A 22,188-nucleotide genomic window follows, 5' to 3' on the forward strand; every position below is an offset into this window, starting at 1 on the left:
CAGAGTGAGCCAGGTGTGGCCCGGGCTGTTTATTCAGTGTGTCAGCCCTTGGGGCCCAGCTGGGCCAGGGCAACCCTTGGGGGAGCCAGCCGGGCTCTGGCTGGCCTCAGTGGCTTCTTTGGGGTGTGGGTGAGCTTCAGGGTTAAGGCTGGGGAGGGGCAGGAAGTAAAGTGCTTGCAGGGGCCCTTGGGGCTTGGTCCTGGCCACCCTCCCACCTCAGGGGTAGGCAAGGGGCCGCACACCCTCGGGCTGTGCAAACGGACTCTCTGGGGCCCACCCAGCCAAGTCTGGGTGAGGGGCACATATGGGCTGGTGGACACCATCCCCAGTGCCGTCTGCCAGGGAGGCTCCAGCCAGGCGGGGTGGGCCTGGCAGGGGATGTGTCCATCCAGAGCCGATTGTCCTCTGATTGTCTGCTCATCTGGTCTGAGGTCGTGGCCATGTTAGCTCCTCCCAGCACCAGGGCCTTGGGCCTGCTCCCTGCTCTCCGGGGGGCTGCCCGCCCCTTCAGCTCCTCACCTGCGGAGCCGCTGCAGCTGAGGGAGAGGCCGCTGGGGTCAGGGAGGGGGACAAGGCCACAGCTGCCCAACCCCCACCCCCAATGGCCAAGCTGCTCACCTCACTCTCGACTAGGTTCCGTCGATATAGTGCCTCCTTTGCGGCCTCCTGGGGGGCCAAGAGGTGGTTAGTGAGAAGCCTCTGGCGGCCCTGGTCCCCCAGTGCCTGCCCGGCCCTCGTCTGGCTTACCCTGCTGCCGTCATTGCCCAGGCGCCGGGCAGCCTCTGTGTAGAACTGTAGCTGACGCTCCAGCTGGGCCATGTACTCTGAGGAAGGAAAGGGGTCAGGATGTAGCCCGTTGTCCCCCACCTGCTCTCCCACATGACCATCCTTGAGATCCTACCCCGTCGGATGCCCGGGCCCCCCTGCTCCAGCTGCGCCCTCTGCCACTGGCTGCGTTGTATGATGTCCTGGTATTGCTGGGCCACATCTGGGGGCACCGGCCGCCGTGCCTGCCTGAGGGTCAGGATCTGAGGGGTACAGAGGGAGCTGTGAGGGCCCTGCTTGGGCCTGAAGACCTCCCCCAGTTCCACCCCACTAAGCCTCACGAGGTGGGTACCCACCTTCCGCTCCAGACGCTCTTGGTCAAAGGCCAGCACGCTGAGACTATGCAGGGGTCGGGCTGATCTATGGGGTTGGGAGGGGATGAGGGGCCACAGAGATCCCCCATCTCCAACCCCGTAATCCAACAGACACACTGGGTGGACACTGGGGAACAGTGGAATAAAAGCCAGGCCCACCCCAGTGTTGCTGAGCCCACAGCGTAACAGGGACAATGGCTGTATACCCAGGTAAATGATGCTAGGTGTCAGGAAGGGCTTCCTGGAGGAGGTGACAGCCAAGTTGGTACTCAAGGAGTCAGAGTTGGGCAGAGGAGCAAGGAGCAAGTGTGAGGATAGGGCTGCTCGGGACACTCTAACACAAATCCCAGAGGCCAGTGAAAAGTAAGTGTAGCCATGAACCAACAGGAAGAAGTGGAGCGAGAGAGAAGGCTTGATATACTGACAAAGGTGAGATCACAAAAGGTCTTAAAGATCAAGGTGGTGGGGGACATTAAATTAGATACCCCAGAAAGGGAACCAGGAAAGGTTTTGAAGCAGGGGATGGACATGCTCCAATTTGTGCCTGATGAGAAGTTGTCCAGGAGAGGCTGAGACAAGAGAGGGGTTCTCTCCAGCAGAGCCTGGCCCTGCCACCTACCTGTTCCCTGGATCCCTCGTAGGAACAGGTATGGGAGGGGCCTTCCCTTTGGGCCCTGCAACCTGCTTCAGAGGACAAACCAGTCTAGTGAGTCTTGGCCCCCTTGAACCGAGCCTCCCTTCCTGGGGCAGCTGAGGGGCAGAGGTCTCACTGTGGGCACAGCTGCTGGCAGGGGGTCGATGACCAGCCACCTCTCCGTTGTTGTCTCCAACTGCTGGGCTGTCAGTGGCTCCCGAATCCGCACCATCACCTCCAGCCGCCCCCCTGTGGGCCTACGACCATCCAGGACCTGGGTGGGAGTGAGGGGAGGCTGTCAGGAAGCAGGCAGTGGCTGGAGGCTCAGGGCTGGGATCAGGGAGAACCAGAGCAATTTTGAAAATATGAGCCCATGGGCACGTCTGCGACCCCAGCTGGTCTTAATAGGGCAGGCTGCTGAGAGCATTTAGGGCGGGGTAGTGGGAAGGTCTGAGACGCAGGGGAGGAGCTGGGTCAGCAGAGGGGACCCTTGCGAGGCTCAGGGCAGGGAGCATGGGAGTAATGTTAATAAGTGGCACGGCCACAGGAGCGTTCAGACAAATATCTGCCTCTCACCTCAAGGATCTCCCGAACCTCACATGCCGTCTCCAGGGCATCCAGCTTCAGCTGGGCTGTGCCCAGGACCCGGTCGTTCTTGAACAGCCCCCTGTGTGTACGAGGGGGAACAGGATGGGCAATTCCTAGGGCAGCTCCTCCTCCTCCAGAACCCAGGCAGCACCCATGGCCCAGCTTACCCTTTGTGGACCACTTCGAACTTGATGCCTTTGGTCTGGATGGCCCTTCGGAAGCCACGGTGACCACGGTTGATGCAGAGCTTGAACTGCTCCTTGAACTCTGCGTGGGGAAGGAGGGAGGGAGGAGGGAGGGGGTCAGGCTACAGTCTCAGGTTCTTTCTGCAGGGGGCAGCCTCCGGCCAAGGCTCACCAGGGGAGTCTGTGCTCTTGATCACGCCGGTCTTGTCTTTCTGAGCTTCTTCCTGGCACCAGACAGGAGGCACAAAAGCTCAGGGCATGGGGCCCACCCTCAAACCCCTGCCGGGCCCACTCCCCGGCCTGACGGGGCTTCGGTCGGTCCCTTCTCGGCTCTCCACGTACCACGTTGGGATAGGGGAAGTCGAACCGAACAAAGACATCCAGGTCACCAGGGGACAGCCCTGCGGGCGAACAAAGGTCAGAACTGGGCAGAGGGGGTGGTCCCCAAGGTCCCACCCCCTGCCCAGCAGCCCCCGTCACCTTGGGGTGTGGGCAGGTTGATGCCCTTCACGATGAACAGGAGCATGTCATTGCTGCTGAGGTCGGGGAAGATCCTTCCAGGAGGGCAGGGGGAAGACAGAGTCACCTCAGCAGCACTGCCTGCCTCAGCGCTATCTCTGCCCCTCAGCAGGGAGAGTATGACCCCCGCCCCAGGTCTCCTGGCGGTATCTCAGCTCTTAGGCTTGGCTTTTAGATCCAGACTAGAATTCTCTATCCAAGTCAACCACTAGCTACCTTGTGAGTCCTTTCTTCAGTCTGCACATATTGCTTTGGGACCTACTATGTATGAGCTGGTGGCCTTACCACTGTGGGACCCTTCCTTCCTTGTATGAGATTTCTGGAACCTTCAAGAATTCACCAAGTGCCCTAGCTGCTGTGGAACCTTCTCTGCCCTTGACAATCTTTTCTTCTTTTTCATTAAAACTTGCTTTTATTTATTGTCACTATGTTTCTATTTCTTTGTCATTGTTGAAGTGATCAAAAGCTTTCCCTTTGACAATATTTCTTGAGCATCTACTATATGCCAGTCTGTGTCCTCACTGCTGAGGATACAGAAGCTAATGCCGTCTGGGGTGCCAAAAAATGGAGGGAGTGGGCTGGGGGTTTGGGATGGAAATGCTATAAAATTGGGTTGTGATGATTATTGTACAACTATAAATGTAATAAAATTGAGTAATAAAAAAATTTAAAACAAGAAGCAAATGAGACAGATCCCATCCCTTTGCTTGTGGGGCCCAGGCTAGCCGAGTGGACAGATGACCCATGAATATATAAATAGAGAAACAAATAAAATGACGATTCTGTAGAGAACTAAAACAGGAAGAGAGTGGAAAGGCTGCTTCAGACAGAGTGACCAGGGAGGGCCTCTCACCATGAGTAACTCTGAATATCAGGAAGAAGCTACTACATGGAAACCTGCAAAAAGGGTCTGAGCAGAGAAAAAGTTGGTGCAAAGGTCCTGAGTGGGAACAGGGCTGGTATCTGATTGGCCAAAAAGAAGTCGGTGTGGCAGGAGGTGAGTGAAGTGGAGACTGTGGGAGGAGAGGAGGTGACAAGGAGCCACTGTAAGGGTTGTGAGTTATCCTAGGTGGTGATCCTAGGTTACCCCAGTGGCTGTACCTCATCTCAGCTCTAAGTGGGAAAAATGACCTCAACTCCTTGGGGTGTGAGAAGACGTAAGAGGAGCAGGACCAACACCACTGTCCCACAGGTTGGCCCAAGGACTTGGGACGAGGCACATCTCCAGACTCACTAGATCATGTGTCACTGTCAATGCTCCACTGCCACCCTACGCTCGCTCGTCGCATCTGCCCCAGGACCCTTGCATGTACCGTGCTCCCACCACCCACCCCAACTGTCCTCTGCTGGCTTCCAGGGGATGCAAACCCCTCTCCAAAGCGCTGTCCGGGCCAGGGGGTGTCAGGGCCTTACTTGATGACACTGAAGGTTCTCTGCTCAAAGCGAGCAGCGGGCGTGGGAAGACCCCGGGCAAATGCCTGCTTCAAAGTCTCCATGCTCCGCTTACAGTCCTCTGCCAGCTTCTCAAATCTGCAGCAAGAGGGCCATGATCAGGTCCCTGGTCCCAGGGGCAGGCTGGGGGGTGCAGATGTCTGGCAGGGATGAGGGCAGGGCTTCTTACTTGCTGGTTTCAGCGATGTTGCCCAGGTGCGTGAACTGCTTAGAGTGGTTCAGGCACATCTGAGGGAGCAGAAGACAGTGAGGAGAGGGTGCAGGGGCCATGCCCTTGTGGTGACCTGGGCAGGGAGTCCCCCCCTTCACCTCGTGCTGCTGCCTTAGGAGCTTGGTGAGTTCACCGTAGCGACGGGCAGACTCCTGGGACAGACCTGGGCCAGGCCGCTGGACCAGGGCAAAGTCATCCTTGTTGACGGGAGCGGGCGGCACCTGAGGACAGTGAGGCGCATAAGGAAAGGACGGCTGGTTGGCAGTGAGTGGGCCCACCGGGCCACTGTGGAAATGTCACCTCTCCTTGGAGGGGCTTTCCCTACTACAGCTCCACCCTCTGCCCCGTTCTTTCTTCTTTCCCAAGGAGAAAAGTGATGCTCAAAGAAAAGTGGATAGTTTTGCGCTAAGTGGCAGGCTCTGTTATCCACTCTTCCCCCAAGTCTGAATCCCACCACTTCTTCCCTAGTAACAGAGTTTGGGCTGGGCACACAGCAGCCCAGCAAGAGAGTCCACGTCCCAGCCTCCCTTGCAGCTGGGTGTGGCCATATGACTCAGTTCTGCCCAATGGGAGGCAAGCCAGAGCAGTGGCCACTCCATGTAACTTCCCATAGCCTGGATGCACATAGCCCTGGGGGCTGCAGGGCTGTTGAGTGGCTGAGGGATTCAATCCGCTGTGACCACATGAACAAGAATGACCTCCTAGGGTGTGGCAGAGCAACAAGATGGAAAGAACCTGGGCCCTGGAGGGCTTTGTCTTTTAGAGACCAGAGCACCCTGAGTGTTACAGTCAAGAAACATAAATGTTTGTCTTGTTTCAGCCACTGTCTTAGGCAGGAACTACCTGTTATATCAGCTTAAGCTGGACCCTGACTAATACACTCCAAGTCACACGGCTGCTACATGGCACAAGCCCAACAAGTGAGCACCAGGAAGGCCCAGCAGACCTAAAGGGTTCACCTTGGCAATGTCCACAGGCAGCCCATTGCGTGAGGCCTCCAGCATGGGCTCCAGCCCCTTGGCCTGGCGCAGGTGCATCTTGGCGCCCTCCACGTCATTCTTCTGCTTGGCTCGCAGTGCAGCCTGCAGAAGCTGCTTCTTGCGGCCCTCCAAGAAGGCCAGCTGCTGCTGGGCTGTGGGTAGAGGGGTGTCTGCAGGTGCTGCTCAGCCCAGGCCATAGGCAGCCAGGCAACAGGCAGCCCAGATGGGGAGGGTATACCTACCTCTGGTGGATGTGGCTTTGGGGGCTGCTTTGGCTGCTGGGGTAGATCCTGACTGGCCTGTCCTTGAGGGTGGGGCTTTGGGCTGGGCTGTGGGGGCTGCAGGGCTGTTGAGTTGCTGAGGGATGGAGAACAAGTCAGAGCTTTCCCAGCACCTGTGACGAGTCCATTCCCCAAAGGGTCAGGGCCTGACACTGACAACACTGGCTTTCTTAGCTTCTATCTCCTCAGCACTGAACACAACTTCTGACCTTGTTCACACTGAGTCTGTACAACAGTCCTGGTTGGATGGGACTACAATTCTGCTCACTTTGCAGATGAGGAACCTGAAGCTCAGAGAGCAAAACGACTTGCCCATGACCACACGGCCTGAAGCGGCAGGGCTGGATGTGTAATTGGTTATGTCTGGCCCAAGGCCGGGACTGTTGCGACTTTGCTTTGCTGCCACTCCCTTGCCCCGGCCCCTCACACCTTCTTTGGCTCCTCATCCTCTTCATCCTCTGCGCCTTCATCCTGGTTGGCCAGCTTCATGGCAGTTTCTAGGACCCCCACCAGGCTCTGCTGGGTGGGCTCCGTGGCCTCCAGGCCCTGGATTGGGGGAAAGCCTGGGAGACCAGTTGTAACCCGGTCAGCAAGGAGAGACCCACACTGGAATGGTAGAGACACAGGTTCCTCCCCTTCTCAGAAGCTTCAGGCCTTTGAATCTACTTGGACTATAAGGAAGGAGCTGCTGATGGCTGGGTGAAGATGCCAGACCTCCCTCTTGCCTCTTGGCTCCTTTTACCTGATCCCAGGCCTTGACCAGATAAGCAAGCACTGTGTGAGGTGATGTGCTGGGCATAAGAGAGGGTCCTTGGTCCAGTCGGGGACCAAGGTGCAAAGACATAATTGCTCTCATGGGGAACACAGAGGCAGCTCTGAGACCCCACAGATGTCTCCAATTCACTGGGGGCTGATGGGAGGCTGAGTACTTACCTGTAAAGCTGAGAGATGATGACTAGGAAGGAGTGGGTCAAACAAAGAAGAAATGGAAGGGGCAGACAGCGGTGGGCTCATGAACACGCTCTCCAAATAAAACCCCTTGTTAGTATCTGCCAATTTCCATGGTGTAAACACTCCATCGTGACTGATTTTAAGCTACCAATTGTCTAACAAGCTTGCAGAATTTCTGAATGTGTGACAATCAGCTTCCTGAGACTATACAGTCTGAAGGAATAGCCCCTGCAAAGGCTCAAGGCTGGAGGGTAGGGACTGAGGGCGGGGCCTACCTGGAGGCACAGGCAGCTCCGCCACGTCCACAGTTCGGCCAGCCTTGTGGGCTCGGATGGCGTCTTGATATTGCTGCAGGGAACACAGGTGTTAGGGCAAGGTCTCCAGGGACTGCTAACCTGTCCACTTGGCCTCCACACACCTTGACGATGCGCTCATGCATGCGAGCCTTCCGCTGGTCCCCCTTGGTCTTGGCTTGAGCTGCGGCCATGCGGTACCGCTCCATCCGCTGCTCCAGTGCCTCCAGCAGAGTCCTTGGGGGTGGAGGAACCTCTGGGCCACACCAGGGGGTAGAGTTAAGACACTACAGGAGGGGAGACTGTTTTGCTCTGGCCAGCCCACCCCACAGGGTCCCAGAAGCCTACCTGGCACAGAGGGCGCCATGGAAGGGGCTGGAGGCTGCAGTGGTGGTGATGGTGGGTCCGGAGGCAGCTGGTCTGGGGGCAGAGAGGTCCAGGCCCATGAGGGGCTTTCTTGTGCCTCCCACCCCCACCAACCAAGCTGGTCTGGCTTGAGGGGATCCCTAGGTCTGACCAACGGGGGCGGCAGCATCAGAAAGAACTTAGCGGAGGCTTCCAGCAGTCCTGGAGGGTGGACATGACGGGGTCCTCACCAGGTGGAGGGGGCAGGCGGGACAAGTCCACAGGTTCCCCCCGGCTCAATGCCTCCAAGACAGCATCAAAGCTCTGAGAGAAGGAAGGAGGAGATTGGTGGGGAGGCTGCCACTGGGGGCCAGGACCCCACAGGAGCCTCCATGCCCTGCCTGGCGACAGAGGATTCCCAGCTCCTACCCTTCCTTTGCAGCATTTTGCTCAAGCCTCTTCCAGACACTTATGCCCATTTCACAGAGAGGATAAACGGAGACCTCAAGAGGTGGAGCAAACTATAGCTATGGAGTGGCCATGATTCAAATCTGGGTCTGACTTCAGAGTTCCTGTTCCTCTCCCTCATGCAATGGCAGAAGCATCCTGTCCCCTCTCTCCGACCCTGTTCTGTCTGGACGCACCTTGGCCACTCGGAAGTATCTGGCAGCGGCAGCAGTATCTCCCTGCTGCTTGGCGTGGAGGGCAGCTAGCTTGTACTCGCGCTGGCGGCTCTGCAATTGGGCCAGGGGGCCAGGGCTGCAGGGACCTGGAAGGGGGAACAGCACGCACACCATTTCTACTTAATTCTCACAACAAAGACTGTTCTTAGGCCCATGTTATAGATGCGAGAATTGCTCCCAAGAGATATTTGGAAAACTCTATGTTCCCTTCCAGGTTTTTAAGCTGACATCTAAAACTTTTCATTTGAAGTGGCAAGGGTTGTCATTCCCAGGGTCTTCAAATATTGACATTCAAAAAAGAAAACCATTTTAAAAAAAGAGAGAGAAGAAAAGAACACCATCACACCACTCTTTTCAAACTAATGTATCCTACCTACCATAGTGATTTGAAACTCACCAATATTCACTTTTTATTTTTTAAAATTGTGGTAAAATATACATAACATGAAATTCACCCATGGGTTGCACCCAAGGCATATGGACGCTCCCAGAGCAGGGATCAAAACCGTGCCATAGCTGTAACCTGCACCACAGCTGCAGCAACGTTGGATCCTTAATCCACTGTGACTGGTCAGGGATCAAACCTGCACCTCCTCAGCAACCTGAGCCACTGCAGTCAGATCCTTAACTCAATGCACCATAGTGGGAACTCCCTCACATCTTTTTAAGGGTATAGTTAATTGACATTAAGTACAATCACGTGGTTGTGCAACCGTCACCACCATCCATCTCCAGAACATCTTCCCAAACTGAAACTCTGTCCCCATTAAACACCAACTCCCTATTCTCCCTCCCCAGCTCCTGGAACCCGCCATTCTACTTTCTTTAAAAAAAAAATTTTTTTTTTTATTATACTGATTTATAATGTTCTGTCAATTTCTGCTATACAGCCAAGTGATCCAGGTATATAGACATATATTCTTTCTCTCACATTATCCTCCATCATATTCCATCACAAGTGATTAGATATAGTGCTATACAGTGGGATTTAAAAATTTTTTTTATGAATTTGACTCCTCTGGGCATCTCCTATGAATGGAATCATGTAGTAGATGTTCTTCTGTGACTGACTAATTTCACTTAGCATAATAACTTCTTGTAGCATAGGCCAGAATTTCCTTCCCTTTTTTTTTCTTCTTTAATGGCCACATCTAAGGCATATGGAAGTTCCTGGGCCAGGGATAGGCTCCAAGCTACAACTGCAGCAATGTGGGATCCTTTAACCCACTGCACCAAGCCAGGAACTCCTTCCTTCCTTTTCAGGGATGAATAATATTCCATTGTATGGATGGACTATATTTGTTTATTCATTTACAGGTATACTTCTAAAATATTGCAGGTTCAATGAAGCAAATATCATAATAAAATGAGTCACACATTTCTCTTTGACTTCCCAGTGCATATAAAGGTTAGATTTACACAATACTAAATCTATTAATTATGCAATAGCATTATGTCTAAAAAACCAATGCACATACTTTTGTTAAAAAATACTTGCTGGAGTTCATTCTGTGGTGCAACGAGATCAGGGGCATCTTGGGAGCACTGAGACAAGGGTCTGATTCCCTGTACAGGCACAGGGGGTTAAGGATCCAGTGTTTCTCCAGCAGCGGCTTAGGTCGCAACTGTGGCTGGGATCTGATCCCTGGCCCAGAAATCCACATACTGAGGGGTGGCCAAAAAAGAAAAAAAAAAAACTCCGAAAAAAATGTTATCACCTGAGCCTCGGCAAGTCATAGCAGTAACATCAAAGATCACTGATCACACAGGGAACTATATATCTAATCACTTGTGATGGAACATGATGGAGGATAATGTGATTAAAAGTATGTGTGTGTATATATATATATATATGTATATATATATATATACACACATATATATGTATGTACAACTGGGTCACTTTGCTATAAGCAGAAATTGACAGAACACTGTAAATCAACTATAATAAAAATTTTTTTAAAAATCAAAGATGACTGATTAAAGATCCCCATAGCAAATGTAATAATAATGAAAATGTTTGAGATACCAAGAAAACTGCCAAAATCTAACATAGGGACACAAAGTAAGCAAATGCTGTTGGAAAAATGCACAAAAAGACTTGCTCAAAGCAAGGTTGTCACAAACCTTCAATGTGTTAAAAAAAAAAAAAAAAAACCAAAAAAAAACCACTGTAATATTTGGGAATTACAATAAAGCAGAGAAATGAGAAAATTAGGCATGCCTGTATCTGCCGACAGACACTGGGTTTCCTCTATCCTTTGGCTACTGTGGATAAAACTGCTAAGAACATGAATACCTCGTCAGGTCCTTGTTTTCAATTCCTTTGAGTATATAAAAATATGTGCTTTTAAAATATACGCCAGGATTCACATTTAACAATCGGGTATTTTAGGTCTTGCTTCCAGGTCTCCCACAGAACTGCAACCTAGTATGATATATGTGAGCACTTGATGTGCATTTAAATGTACATCTAGGAGGTCCTGTCATGGCTCAGCGGTTAGCGTACCCAACTAGCATCCATGAGGATGCAGGTTCAATCCCTGGCCTCGCTCAGTGGGTTAAGGATCTGGCGTTGCCAAGAGCTGTGGTGTAGGTCGCAGACGCAGTTTGGATCCCACGTTGCTGTGGCTGTGGTGTAGCTGGTGGCTACAGCTCCAATTTGACCCCTAGCCTGGGAACTTCCGTATGCCAGGTGCGGCCCGAGAAAGACAAAAAGACAAAAAAAAATAATAATAATAATGTATCTCTATGCTGTGTATCAGCAAAGTTGGGAAAGAGGCTTAAACTGCTTTTTAAACACTACATTAGGTACAGTTTCAAATGATATGCTGTATACTGTATATGAAGTACTGTATATGGAAGTGTCCCTAAATTGAAAGCGATAGGTACAGTCATTGGTGCTAAAAAAACAAAGTAGAACAGATATACTACTCAGCATCCACAAATCCAGAAACACCTGGAAAACAGCATGCACTGTACTTTTTCAGACTGATAGCTAGACCCAATGCTTTTGGCGGACTCGCCTGAGAAGGTATTTCAGGCTGAAGCAAAACACCTTGACACTTTTTTTGGGGGGGGGCCTGCACCCAAGGCATATAAAAGTTCCCAGGCAAGGGATGGAACCCGTACCACAGCAGTGACCCAGCTACTGCAGTGACAATGCCGGATACTCAACTGGCTGCACCAAAGGGAATTCCCTGTACAGTAGAAATTAATACAATACTGTAAATCAACTATACTTCAATTTTTTAAAAAATGAAGACAGGAGTTCCTGTCGTGGCTGAGTGGAAATGGATCTGACTAGCATCCATGAGGATGCAGGTTCAATCACTGGCCTCACTCAGTGGGTTAAGGATCTGGCGTTGCCATGAACTGTAGTGCAGGTTGCAGACTCAGCTCGGATCTGGTGTTGCTGTGGCTGTAATGTAGGCCGGTGGCTACAAATCTGATTCAACCCCCACAGGAACCTCCATATGCTGAGGGTGCGGCCCTAAAAAGACAAAAAAAATGAGGATAGAGTTTCTGTTTGGAGTGATGAAAAAGTCTTGGAAATAGAGGTGATGGTTGCACAACACTATGAACATGCTAAATGTCAATTGCACATTGGAAAATGGTTAAATGGCAAATGTTTTGTTAAATATATTTTACTGCCACCACAGAAAAAATCTCTGGGTGAGCACATGTCCCCCTGGGAAGGTGGGGCTGGGGAGGGAGGGGATGTTAAAAATATCTAACCATCAATGTGGGGCCTGCACCCCTACAGAGGGGCTTTCCACTGAATACCACCTCCCCCATCCCGCATCAGCCCAGTCCTGCCCTTGGCCTACCTGGGAGCACCTGGGGCTTAGCCGAGACCAGGGACGAGGCTGGGGCAGTGGAAGGAGGACCTTCTGCGATGACCCTGGGATCTGGGGCTGGTGGGTTCACAGGGGTCGGCTGGGTGGATGCAGGGGTGTGGCTGGGCATAGCTTCTGGGCCCTTTCCCACAGCCACAGGAGGCGGGATGTCCCCTTCATCAATGGTGTTGCCCTTCCGGACGGAGACCAGCAGGTTTTCAAGTGTCTGGGAGAAGGTGTGAACATGGGTTTGGGAGGAGCCTGGAGCCGGATGCAGGGAGCAGTGGTGAGGTCCCAGCACACCGCCCCCCCGTCCCTGCCTGACCGCTCACCTTAAGGCCCCGGTCGTAGCGTCGCATCTTGGCACCATCGCCAGCTTGCCTAGCGCTTTCAACTGCTTTCTGGTAGAGGGCCAGCCTCTCCTGCAAGGTGGCCTCTACCCCTGGGCTGGGGGTTGTGGCCTTTGGCTGTGGGAGGGGCCGGGCAGATGGTCTGGGTGGTGACCCTACTTGGGCCCACCCTGACAGCTTCCTTGGTTGAGTATCTATTGTATATCAGGCATGTTGCCCCCCTAACCCCATCATCATCATCATCACCATCCCACTGCCCAGAGCAGCGAACCGGGGCTCAGAGGGGCCCTGCCACCTGCCCGAGGTCCCATGGCTGAGAGGGAAAGGAGGGCCTTGAACCATGGGCTGCAGGGACCAGTGACATTAGAGTATACCTGGGCCACAGGAGGGTGGGTCTCCAAAGCCTTCTGTTCCTCCCCAAGGACCTCATTCAGTTCCGCCTGCAGGGACACACAATGGAGGGCCAGTCGTAAGTGCCTGCTGGACAAGGTGGGGGAGGTCCCCTGCCCGCCCCAGGTTCTCACCAACAGGTCATCATCAGCCTCCACATCCTCCTCGTCCGTCCCCTCCTCCTCCTCATCCGGGTCTCTCATGCACAGGCTGGCCATCTTCTCAATGGCCTCCATGGGCAGGGGACCTGGAGGCAGGGGAAAGGCCCCAGCTAGACCAGGATCCTTCAAGACTCCCCAGCCTCCTGTCTCAGTCACCCACAGCCTCACAAAATAGGGTAGCAGGCAGTGGGACAGCACATTCCCCTCCTGACCCTTCCATGGCACCCTACTGCCCTTGGGCCTACGAGGCAAGACCCCTCTTGCCCACCAACCTCCCTGGCCTCCTCTCTTCCTTATCAAGCCTGATCTGGACCCCAGATCTGCAACTTTCTCAATGTGGGACCCTGGGCAGGTCACTTCACCTCCCTGAGCCTCAGTCTTCCCATCTGTTAGATGGGGACGACGGTCTCTCCCTCCCTGGTAGACTGTGGGCACTAAAGGTAAATGAAACTCTTAGAACAGCAAAATTGTCAGTATTTTGCTACGCATGTTATTCTCGTTATTCGCAGTATCCATGGTCTGTAAAGTTGCCACAAACATGGAATTAGCGAATACTGAAGCATCGGCCCTGGAGGAAATATAGCATTAGATTCCCAGGAGCCTCTGGGCACAATTTTGCCATCTGGCCAACATGTAACTTTGTTTTATGTGTGTGTCTATTTTTTTTTTTTTTTGTCTTTTTTTGCTATTTCTTGGGCCGCTCCCGCGGCATATGGAGGTTCCCAGGCTAGGGGTCGAATCGGAGCTGCAGCCACCGGCCTACACCAGACCCACAGCAACGAGGGATCCGAGCCGTGTCTGCAACCTACACCACAGCTCACAGCAACGCCGGATCGTTAACCCACTGAGCAAGGGCAGGGACCGAACCCGCAACCCCATGGTTCCTAGTCGGATTCGTTAACCACTGCGCCACGACAGGAACTCCTGTGTGTGTCTATTTAAAGACACCTTATTTAATATCTATTGTTGATTCACTAACATTGAACTCGAACCCAACAGCATGATAACTCATGCCTGAATGAAGCTTATCTATAAGGAACATCCCAGCCTTTTCACACTTAGTAACAAGAGACAGCAGTCCAGCACTCTGCTGGAGGGCCATTTGGATCAGCAAAAATCACCAACAAAAAGCACAGAAATGAAAGAAATGTGGCATTACACACCAAAAAAAAGGGACACATGTTTATGGTATGCACTGAGACATGAAGGCAGAGTGTCACCTCAGCTGGGAATGTGCACATTGTGTGACTCCAATTTTTGCAGCTCTGTGCATGTCTGTGAATGACTGCAGAAGCCCTCCAAGCACTGATATTGGGGTTACAAACAAATTTAAGCCAGTAGGTGAATTCTCAAATTCGGATTTCATGAATGGGGAGGATCAACTGCACTAGCTAAAAGGTGTAAAGCCTCTGTTTCTCTCGAGCTCCTGCCTGCCCCTCCTTGACCGCAGCAGAGTCTCCTGCTCTCTTCCCCAGGGCCTTTGCACACACTGTGACCCCCTCCCAGAGTGTGCCCCAATTCTTCACTAGACACTCCCCATTGTGGTAGCCCCTTCCAGGAATCCCAGCTCAGCTCACAGGTCTTCCCCCATCCCAGCCCCAATCAACGAACAGGGGGTTGGAGGACATGCAGGTCCTGGGTGAAGTGCCCGATGAATACTAGAAGATCACCTCATGGGATCTAAGTGGGGTAATTTTCCCCATTTTACAGACAGGGAAAATGAGGCCCACACAGGTTCTGTGACTCATCAAGTCACACAACCAGTAAGCTGCAGAGGTGGGGTGTGAACTTCCATTCTGCATGCAGAGTCGATTGCTTAACTTCTTGCCCAGACCTTCTCTGTCTCCATTCCCCCATCTCCCCAGTGCCCAGCTTCAAGCCCCACCCACAGCAGAAGCTCAGAAAATATTCAGGAGTATGTTGAGAGTCTCACCTTTGCCTTTAAGCTTCTCCAAGGCTTGGGGCTGGCCCCCCACCAAGGCCAAGAACTCAGCCTCCAGTTCCTCGTCATTAACTCCATCCTCAGGGATCATCAGGCCATCTGGGGAGAGGTCAACCAGCAGGCCCAGCTGCAGGAAAAGTGGGGGTCCAGTCAGACTTTGGGATGCATCCCAACTGGCCAGAGGCAGCTATGACCAACCTGGAGTCCCCTTGGGAGGAAGGGAACCCAGGGCTCCTGGGGAAAGCCATTTCCCTGAGGAGTGCCACGAGGCTGGAACAGGCCCAGAACACAACAGGTGCCCCAAGATGGGTCAGGCCCATTGGCACAGATCAACATGGGACAAAGGGCAGGTGGAGAAACCCAGCTGTCTGCTCTGAGCCTGCAGTCATGATGCGCTGCTAGCCAAGTTCAGTCGGGAAAGAAGGGCCCACACCCTGCCCCAAAGCAAAGCCACTCTGCACACCTGGCCTTTTGCTTTCCAGCATCTTCAGCAGAGACAGCCATGCAGGAAGGTTGGAGGCATTGAGAGTAAAGAGAAAACCCAAACAACGCAGAAGTTGAAAGCGGGGCCTTTGCCACATAACATACCTGTCTTCCTATCCTATTCTGGTTAATGACTAATCATGATGTGCTAATATTAGGCTGAACTACACAAAATTACCTTTTCTGTGGGTCAAACATGGCCAAATATGGTCAATTTTATATGGCTCTACCTAAGAGTAATAATGATGATGACAACACTTATTGAGTGCCATGTTCCAGTACATTCCATAAACAATCTCAAGGAATTTTCACAGCTATCCTGTAACATAGGGCCTCTTAAGGCCTCCATTTTACAGATGAGGAAACTGAGGCTTAGAACTGTGAAGTCCAATGTGCAGAAGCCAGGAGGCAACTTCAGGTGAGCCAGACTCTGATATCTGAGCACTAAGTTATGGCTCTAGTTCCTTACAGCAAAGCTCAGAAAAAAATCAAACTCTCCCAAAGGAGATGAAGAGAGGAAGAAAGGGCCCAAGCACAGTCCTGTGGGCTCATGGCAGCGGCTCTGGATTTGCACTTAGTTCTGGCCAAGCAACTTAGCTCTGCCCTGTGACCTTGGGCAGGTGTCTTCTTCTCTCTGGGCCTCAGCGTCCCCATCTGCACAATGGGGATAAAGAGTCTGACCTGGCCCGACTGATGAGAGGGTTCCATCAGTGCTCAGGCCAAGAGGGTAATAACTGCCTTTCTTACTCCAGGTCCGAGGCCTTCCCCTCCCCGACAGTAGCTGCCACGGCAACAGGTGGCCCTAATCCCTGAGCGGGGCATAAGGAGCTGGGGAGACGAAGTAAGTAGGCCCCATTTTGGGGGTTGACGCTAACCTGAGGGGGCGGGGACCGGGGCTCACCTGGGGGTGGAGATCTGACTCCTCTAGGGGGTGGGGCCCTACCTTGGACAAGGGTGGGAAGGGTTCTCTCGGCCCGGCCGTGGAGTACAGACTCACCTGGCGAGCGGTGGCGGCACCTCGGCCTGGAGGTCCCGAAGGTCCCTTCTTCTTGTGCATCTCCCAAGCTGGATACTCGGACCACCGGCCCCCTGGCCTGGCCTTGCCCGGCCTTCTCCCCCGGGGCCTATGGCCGCGCACGCGCCCTTCCTGAGTCCCGCGCCCCTCGTTGGCACCCCGCGACCGCCGACCGCGTACCCTCTGCCCCTCAAGTGGCCGCCCTACTTCCGCCTCGGCCCTTGGGCGCCGCGGCACCTGAGCACAGCAACTGGACTTGCCGGGCCCGCCGCACTGAAACTACAACTCCCGGCAGGAAGTGCGCGAGCGCGCACGCGCTGCCTCAGGGGTAGTGGGAGGTACCACGGGTTGCTCAGGAAAGAGGCGGGCGTACGCGAGTGAGAGGGGCGGTGCTGGCATCGCACATGCGCACGACGGGGCTTCATAGTGCGCGGGAAAGAGGCGGAGCGTTTGCCGGTGTGAGGCTTGGCAGCGGCACCCTGGTTCGTGGCTTTGCGCGGCCACTTGTGAGCTCTAGTCTCTCTTGGCGGTCCTGGTCTGGGCATTTCTTACTTTTTGGTGGCCTGGGTAGGGTTCGTGTGGCCTAGTCACCGGAAGCTGGGTCCAGAGCACTCGGGCCTCGGATCCTCAGCTACTCGACCTCTGTTTGGGCCAACTCTGCCTTTTATTTTCTCAAAAATTTTTTCGCAAATAATTTAACCGAGTTATCCCCAGCAGTTCCAGGTAGACCTCCTCAGTTCCCGATAAGGACAGAAGGACCTTGACTTCTCTGGCCCAGGTCGGTTTTGTCTTCACAGGCCCTCTAGGCTGGAAGGAATTGACCTGTGAAGACTGCTGCCGTTCCAAGGCCCCAGGCATCCCCTGAAGGCCCCCTCTTAAAGGACCCCCAGGTGGCCCCTCTAAAGCACTTAAATGACTCCAAAGTGTACTAGGTGTCACTTCAAAAGACCCGGGTGGAGAGAGGGGGCTTCACACAGGCTACCCCATCTTAGATACTGAAAGGGGACATCCCAGGGCTTCCCATGGCCCCAGCCCCCAACCCGCTATCTGCAGGATGAAGGCATTTTAATTCTTAGCCTGCCACAGCCCAAGGTAGCTATGACTCCCACCCTATGTTCCCCTGCCCAGTTGACCCCTGGGGCAGCCAGATGGGCCCAAGTGGGGGTGGGGTGGCCTCAGCCAAGGCCACTGTGTCTGTACCGAGTTAGGAACTGGTTGTAATGACGAAATCTGCTCCTTTTCAGATTTCTCTAGGGAGGGATAAAATGAGTAAGAGGAAGAAGCTTCGGACCTCAGGTATTTGGATGTTCAAGTTGGCACTTCTTTATTGCTTCTTCTGCTTATAGGAGGAATGTGGGTTTATGGCAGAAATGCTAGCATGACCAGACCAAGCTCCTGAGCAACAATGACCTAATACATGCTACTAAGAAAAATGTAAATTATGGAGAAGTGCTTGCAGTAAAAAGTGAAAGCTTTGTGGAGCTTCCTCCAGCCTCTAGTGGGATCCCACAGCCTTGGGAAGATCCACTAGGCTTCAGGAAAGGGATACAGCCTCTATGCTGCCCACTCTCAGAGATGACCTGTGAGTAGAGCTTGACATGCTTCAAGCTTAGCATCTGGTGCTAAGTGCTTCACTCTCAAAACAAAACCCTGAGTTCATCTCACTGTGTGATGGCAGAAGACTTACTCTGTATCTCACTTTCCTCCTCTGGAAATAGAGGACCTACCCTTTCCTTTAGAACAGGGACTCTCAAGCTGTCAAGGGGAGCATTTGGCAATGTCTAGAGGCATTTTTGTTTTTCATAACTGGTGTGTGTGTTTGCCAAGGGGCTGTGGCCATTTAGTGGATCTAGGCCAGGGATGCTGCTCAAAAATCATACAATGCGTAGGACAGCCCCCACAACACAGAATGACCTATCCCCAAATGTCAGTAGTACTCTAAATGGCAACAGTGCCACAGTTGAGAACTATGCCCTAGAGCTCACATGTGGATTAATATTTGTAAACTACTGAGAATAGACCCATGATAGTACACAAATATATCTTCTGTTATGATTGTCCTTTCAGATTAAAAAAAAGCTTTGTTTTGAAACAATTTTGAGCTTACAGAAAAAGTGCAGAAATAGTTCAGCATTCTGTCTACCCCTCCCCCAGCTTCCCCTAATATTAATGTCCCCCACAACCACAGGACAATGATCAACCATATAGTACAACATAAAAAAGATAGGAAATGAACTTCAGTATACTACTTCCAAACTTTCTCTTTGTATATACAAGTAGAGTGTTGTTATTGGAAAGTAGAATCATCACACGTGCAGATCCGCATCCTCTGTTTTTCACTTCATAGCATTTTGAGGCCATCTTGTCAATATACATACAGAATTTCCTTGTTCAGAAAGAAAGACACCCAGAATTACATTAGGATAGCTCCATTGCCCTGTCACTGCCTTAGGTAATTTAAATTTCATAAAAATTTAGAAATAACCCCTTCACTTAGTGGTTAATGAGCTTTGGGTGTAGAGCTTTTATTTCCCCAAGATATGGGACAAGAAAGAAATCATTAACAGATTGAAGATGTTTAGTGCAGTGATGAGCAGCAGGCTGCCTGGAGGTACAGGGATTTCTCTGACCTTGGAGAGGGAAGCTGGGGACAGCCTGGCCCACCCACAGCAGGTCATCTTGGCAGTGCGCTCCCTAGTTCAATGTGCTCTGGGCTGGCCCAGGACAGCTCTTTCTCTGTGTCCTGGATGGGGTGGGGAGAAAAGAAGATGATTCTGGCAGGTAGTGAAAGAAGCCCTTTCCATCCTGATGTCTTTGGCCTTTGGTGTCGAACACAAGGTTCTGCTTTAGTGTTTCTTCAATTAATTCTGTGGGGACAGATCATAGGAAGGAAATGGGAGCCTCTTCACGTCTGTTGATATTCTTGCTTTTTATTTGGTACGAACGTCCATTGGATGAGTGAAGCAAGCTAATGTTTGGGCATCTTAAGAAACTAAATAAATGAAGGGACTGAATTTTTGCATTTTCTGGCAGACCACAAGGTAGGACCGTGTTTGTGTAAGAAACATTGGTTGGAGCCTTGCTCTGGTTGGGCCCCTGAGGTGGGGATGGGAGGCAGGGCGACAATGAGATCAAAGGGTGCAGCAGACTCAGTTCCTGTCCTCAACACCTTCATGGTCTTGTCAGGAGAAAAAGAAAAATGCTTCTCACTGAGAGCTAATCAAATATGCAACAGTGAGGCAAAATTCTAAATGGGCATACACAAACACTAACAGATAGAATTAGGAGAAATTATACGAAAGTCACTGTGGTCTAGTGGAGCTCAAAAACCTGAATGGGGGGAGTTCCCTTGGTGGCACAGTGGTTAACGAATCTGACTAGGAACCATGAGGTTGCGGGTTCGATCCCTGGCCTTGCTCAATGGGTTAAGGATCTGGCGTTGCTATGATCTGTGGTATAGATCGAAGACACGGCTCAGATCCAGTGTTGCTGTGGCTCTGGCATAGGCCAGTGATGACAGCTCCAATTAGACCCCAATTATATGCTGTGGGTGTGGCCCTAGAAAAAAAACACAAAAACCAAACCTGAATGGGAATTCCCATCGTGGAGCAGTGGAAACAAATCTGACTGGGAACCATAAGGTTGTGGGTTCAATCCCTGGCCTCGCTCAGTGGGTTAAGGATCTGACATTGCCATGAGCTGTGGTATAGGTTGCATATGAGGCTTGGATCTGGCATTGCCGTGGCTAAGGTATAGGCCGGCAGCTGTAGCTCCGATTAGACCTCTAGCCTGAGAACCTCCATGTGCCGTGGGTGGGGCCCTAAAAAACAAACAAACAAAAAAAGCTGAGTGGATGCTGAGGAGGACCCTAGCATTCAGTGTTAGAGGAAGGGAGCTCATTCAGTCGGTTTATGTCAAGGTCTGTAAGGAGCTCGGTTGGAAAGGGTCTATGAGACTGACCTCCAGAAAAATCAGACTTGGGGCTGGTTTGTCTTTTTGTCCTCACTGCCTGGTCAGAGGTACAGTACATAGTAAGTGCTCAATAAATGATCAGGTACACTTAAGTGTGCAGGATCTGGAGCTGGACTGCCTGGATCCCATTACAGATTCAGCCTCTCCATGCCTCAGCTTTGTCATCCATAAGGCGGGACTACCTCAGACTTCTATCATAGCATATCTGGTTCTCAAGGATACAGTCTAGCATGGCCACTAGAGTCCAGAATTAACCCTTATTATTTGTTCATTGAATAAATGGTTCAGTTGGGGTCAGATTTGGAGAGGTCTTATAAGCCAGACACTATGGGCAGTTTCTGTGCTAAGGGAATTTTCTTTTCCTTTTTTTTTTTTTTAAGCTATATATACTTTTTTTTTTTTTTTTTTTGTCAGCTATTTCTTGGGCCTCTCCCCCGGCATATGGAGGTTCCCAGGCTAGGGGTCGAATTGGACCTGTAGCCACTGGCCTACGCCACAGCCACAGCAACGTGGGATCCGAGCCACATCTGCAACCTACACCACAGCTCACGGCAACGCCGGATCGTTAACCCACTGAGCAAGGGCAGGGACCGAACCCGCACCCTCATGGTTCCTAGTCGGATTCGTTAACCACTGTGCCACGACGGGAACTCCTTTTTTTTTTTTTTTTTTTTTAAGGGCTGCTCCCACAGCATATGGAGATTCCCAGGCTAGGGGTCTAATCAGCGCTACAGCTGCCAGCCACAGCCACAACCACGCCAGATCCGAGCAGTGTCTGTGACCCACAGTTCATAGCAATGCTGGATCCTTAACCTACTGAGTGAAGCCAGAGATCAAACCTGCATCCTCATGGATACTAGTCAGATTCGTTTCCACTGAGCCATGACGGGAACTCCTATACGTTTTTTTTTTAATATTCTTTTCCATCATGGACTATCCCAGGAGATTGGCTATAGTTCCCTGTGCTGTATAGTAGGATCACATTGCCCTCCATTCTGAATGTAATTGTTTTCGGAGTCCCCGTGATGGCACAGTGGTAATGAACCTGACTGGTATCCATGAGGACATAGGTTTGATCCCTGGCCTTGCTCAGTGAGTAAAGGATCTGACATTGCCATGAACAGTGGTATAGGTCACAGATGCAGCTTGGATCCCATGTTGCTGTTGCTGTGGCAGTGTCGTAGGACAGCAGCCACTGCTCCAATTCACCTCCTAGCCTGGGAACCTCCATATGCTATGGGTGTGGCCCTAAAAAGACAATAAACAAATAAATAATTGTAATAGTTTGCATCTGCTAACCCCGAACTCTTCATTCAACAAATAGATGTTAATAAACAACTTTAGGTTCTAGATAGTTTTCAGTGATGGGAAAGGATTATAGGGATACAGAGGACCAAGAGACAGCTGAGATGTCACCTCCTTAGCACTTGATAACTCTGGGTCCCACTTTTCCCAGGATGAATATTCTGCAAGCGTCATGGAAAACCAGAGTGGTACATAATTTAGTGTTGTCTGCATTTCCTGGAAGGTGATCTAGGTTTTCTTGTGCATTTATTCAGTCATCTACCCAGTATTTATTGAGCACTGACAGATGACTAGATGCTCTTCTCTCTGTTGGAGACTCAGCAGAGTGAGATAGATGAGGCCCCTCCTTGCATGGAACAGGCTGTCGTGTGAAAGACAGAAAACAACCCAGTACATTGGATACTTACAGAAAAGATGTGAAGAGAATAAAACAGAGTATGGGCCTGAGAGGAGTTGCTCTGTAGAAAAGT

The 22,188-nt window shown here is 51.7% G+C and overlaps 2 protein-coding genes across 9 annotated transcripts in view; one reads left to right on the forward strand and one right to left on the reverse strand.

Annotated features, from left to right (window-relative positions):
- Positions 1-16,725, reverse strand: CC2D1A (coiled-coil and C2 domain containing 1A). 3 transcript variants are annotated; one of them, NM_001243031.1, is given in 29 exon segments: positions 1-536; positions 619-666; positions 748-824; positions 902-1,028; positions 1,122-1,185; positions 1,759-1,823; positions 1,910-2,047; positions 2,350-2,440; positions 2,529-2,628; positions 2,719-2,770; positions 2,889-2,947; positions 3,027-3,100; positions 4,479-4,595; positions 4,687-4,745; positions 4,827-4,949; positions 5,688-5,860; positions 5,951-6,065; positions 6,419-6,552; positions 7,216-7,288; positions 7,359-7,489; positions 7,582-7,653; positions 7,830-7,902; positions 8,223-8,347; positions 12,092-12,326; positions 12,433-12,567; positions 12,825-12,890; positions 12,975-13,087; positions 14,935-15,070; positions 16,424-16,721. In NM_001243031.1, coding segments are annotated over 29 exon segments (2,856 nt in total). In that variant the 5' UTR covers positions 16,484-16,721; the 3' UTR covers positions 1-515.
- The window catches only part of C2H19orf57 (chromosome 2 C19orf57 homolog), a 22,195-nt gene continuing 15,094 nt past the window's right edge, over positions 15,088-22,188 (forward strand). For 2 of the 6 annotated variants that reach the window (XM_013994675.2, XM_013994676.2), the window contains exons 1-2: positions 16,768-16,947; positions 17,686-17,737. In XM_013994675.2, coding sequence (XP_013850129.1) covers positions 16,846-16,947; positions 17,686-17,737 — 154 coding nt within the window. In that variant the 5' untranslated portion in view covers positions 16,768-16,845. Of the gene's footprint in view, positions 16,268-16,767; positions 17,220-17,685; positions 17,738-22,188 lie in introns of those variants that run through there. The other 4 variants (XM_005661242.3, XM_005661243.3, XM_021083707.1 and 1 more) reach the window with 4 other exon arrangements.

This window comes from Sus scrofa, chromosome 2, assembly GCF_000003025.6.
Source record: "Sus scrofa isolate TJ Tabasco breed Duroc chromosome 2, Sscrofa11.1, whole genome shotgun sequence".
In the NCBI taxonomy this organism is placed as follows: domain Eukaryota; kingdom Metazoa; phylum Chordata; class Mammalia; order Artiodactyla; family Suidae; genus Sus; species Sus scrofa.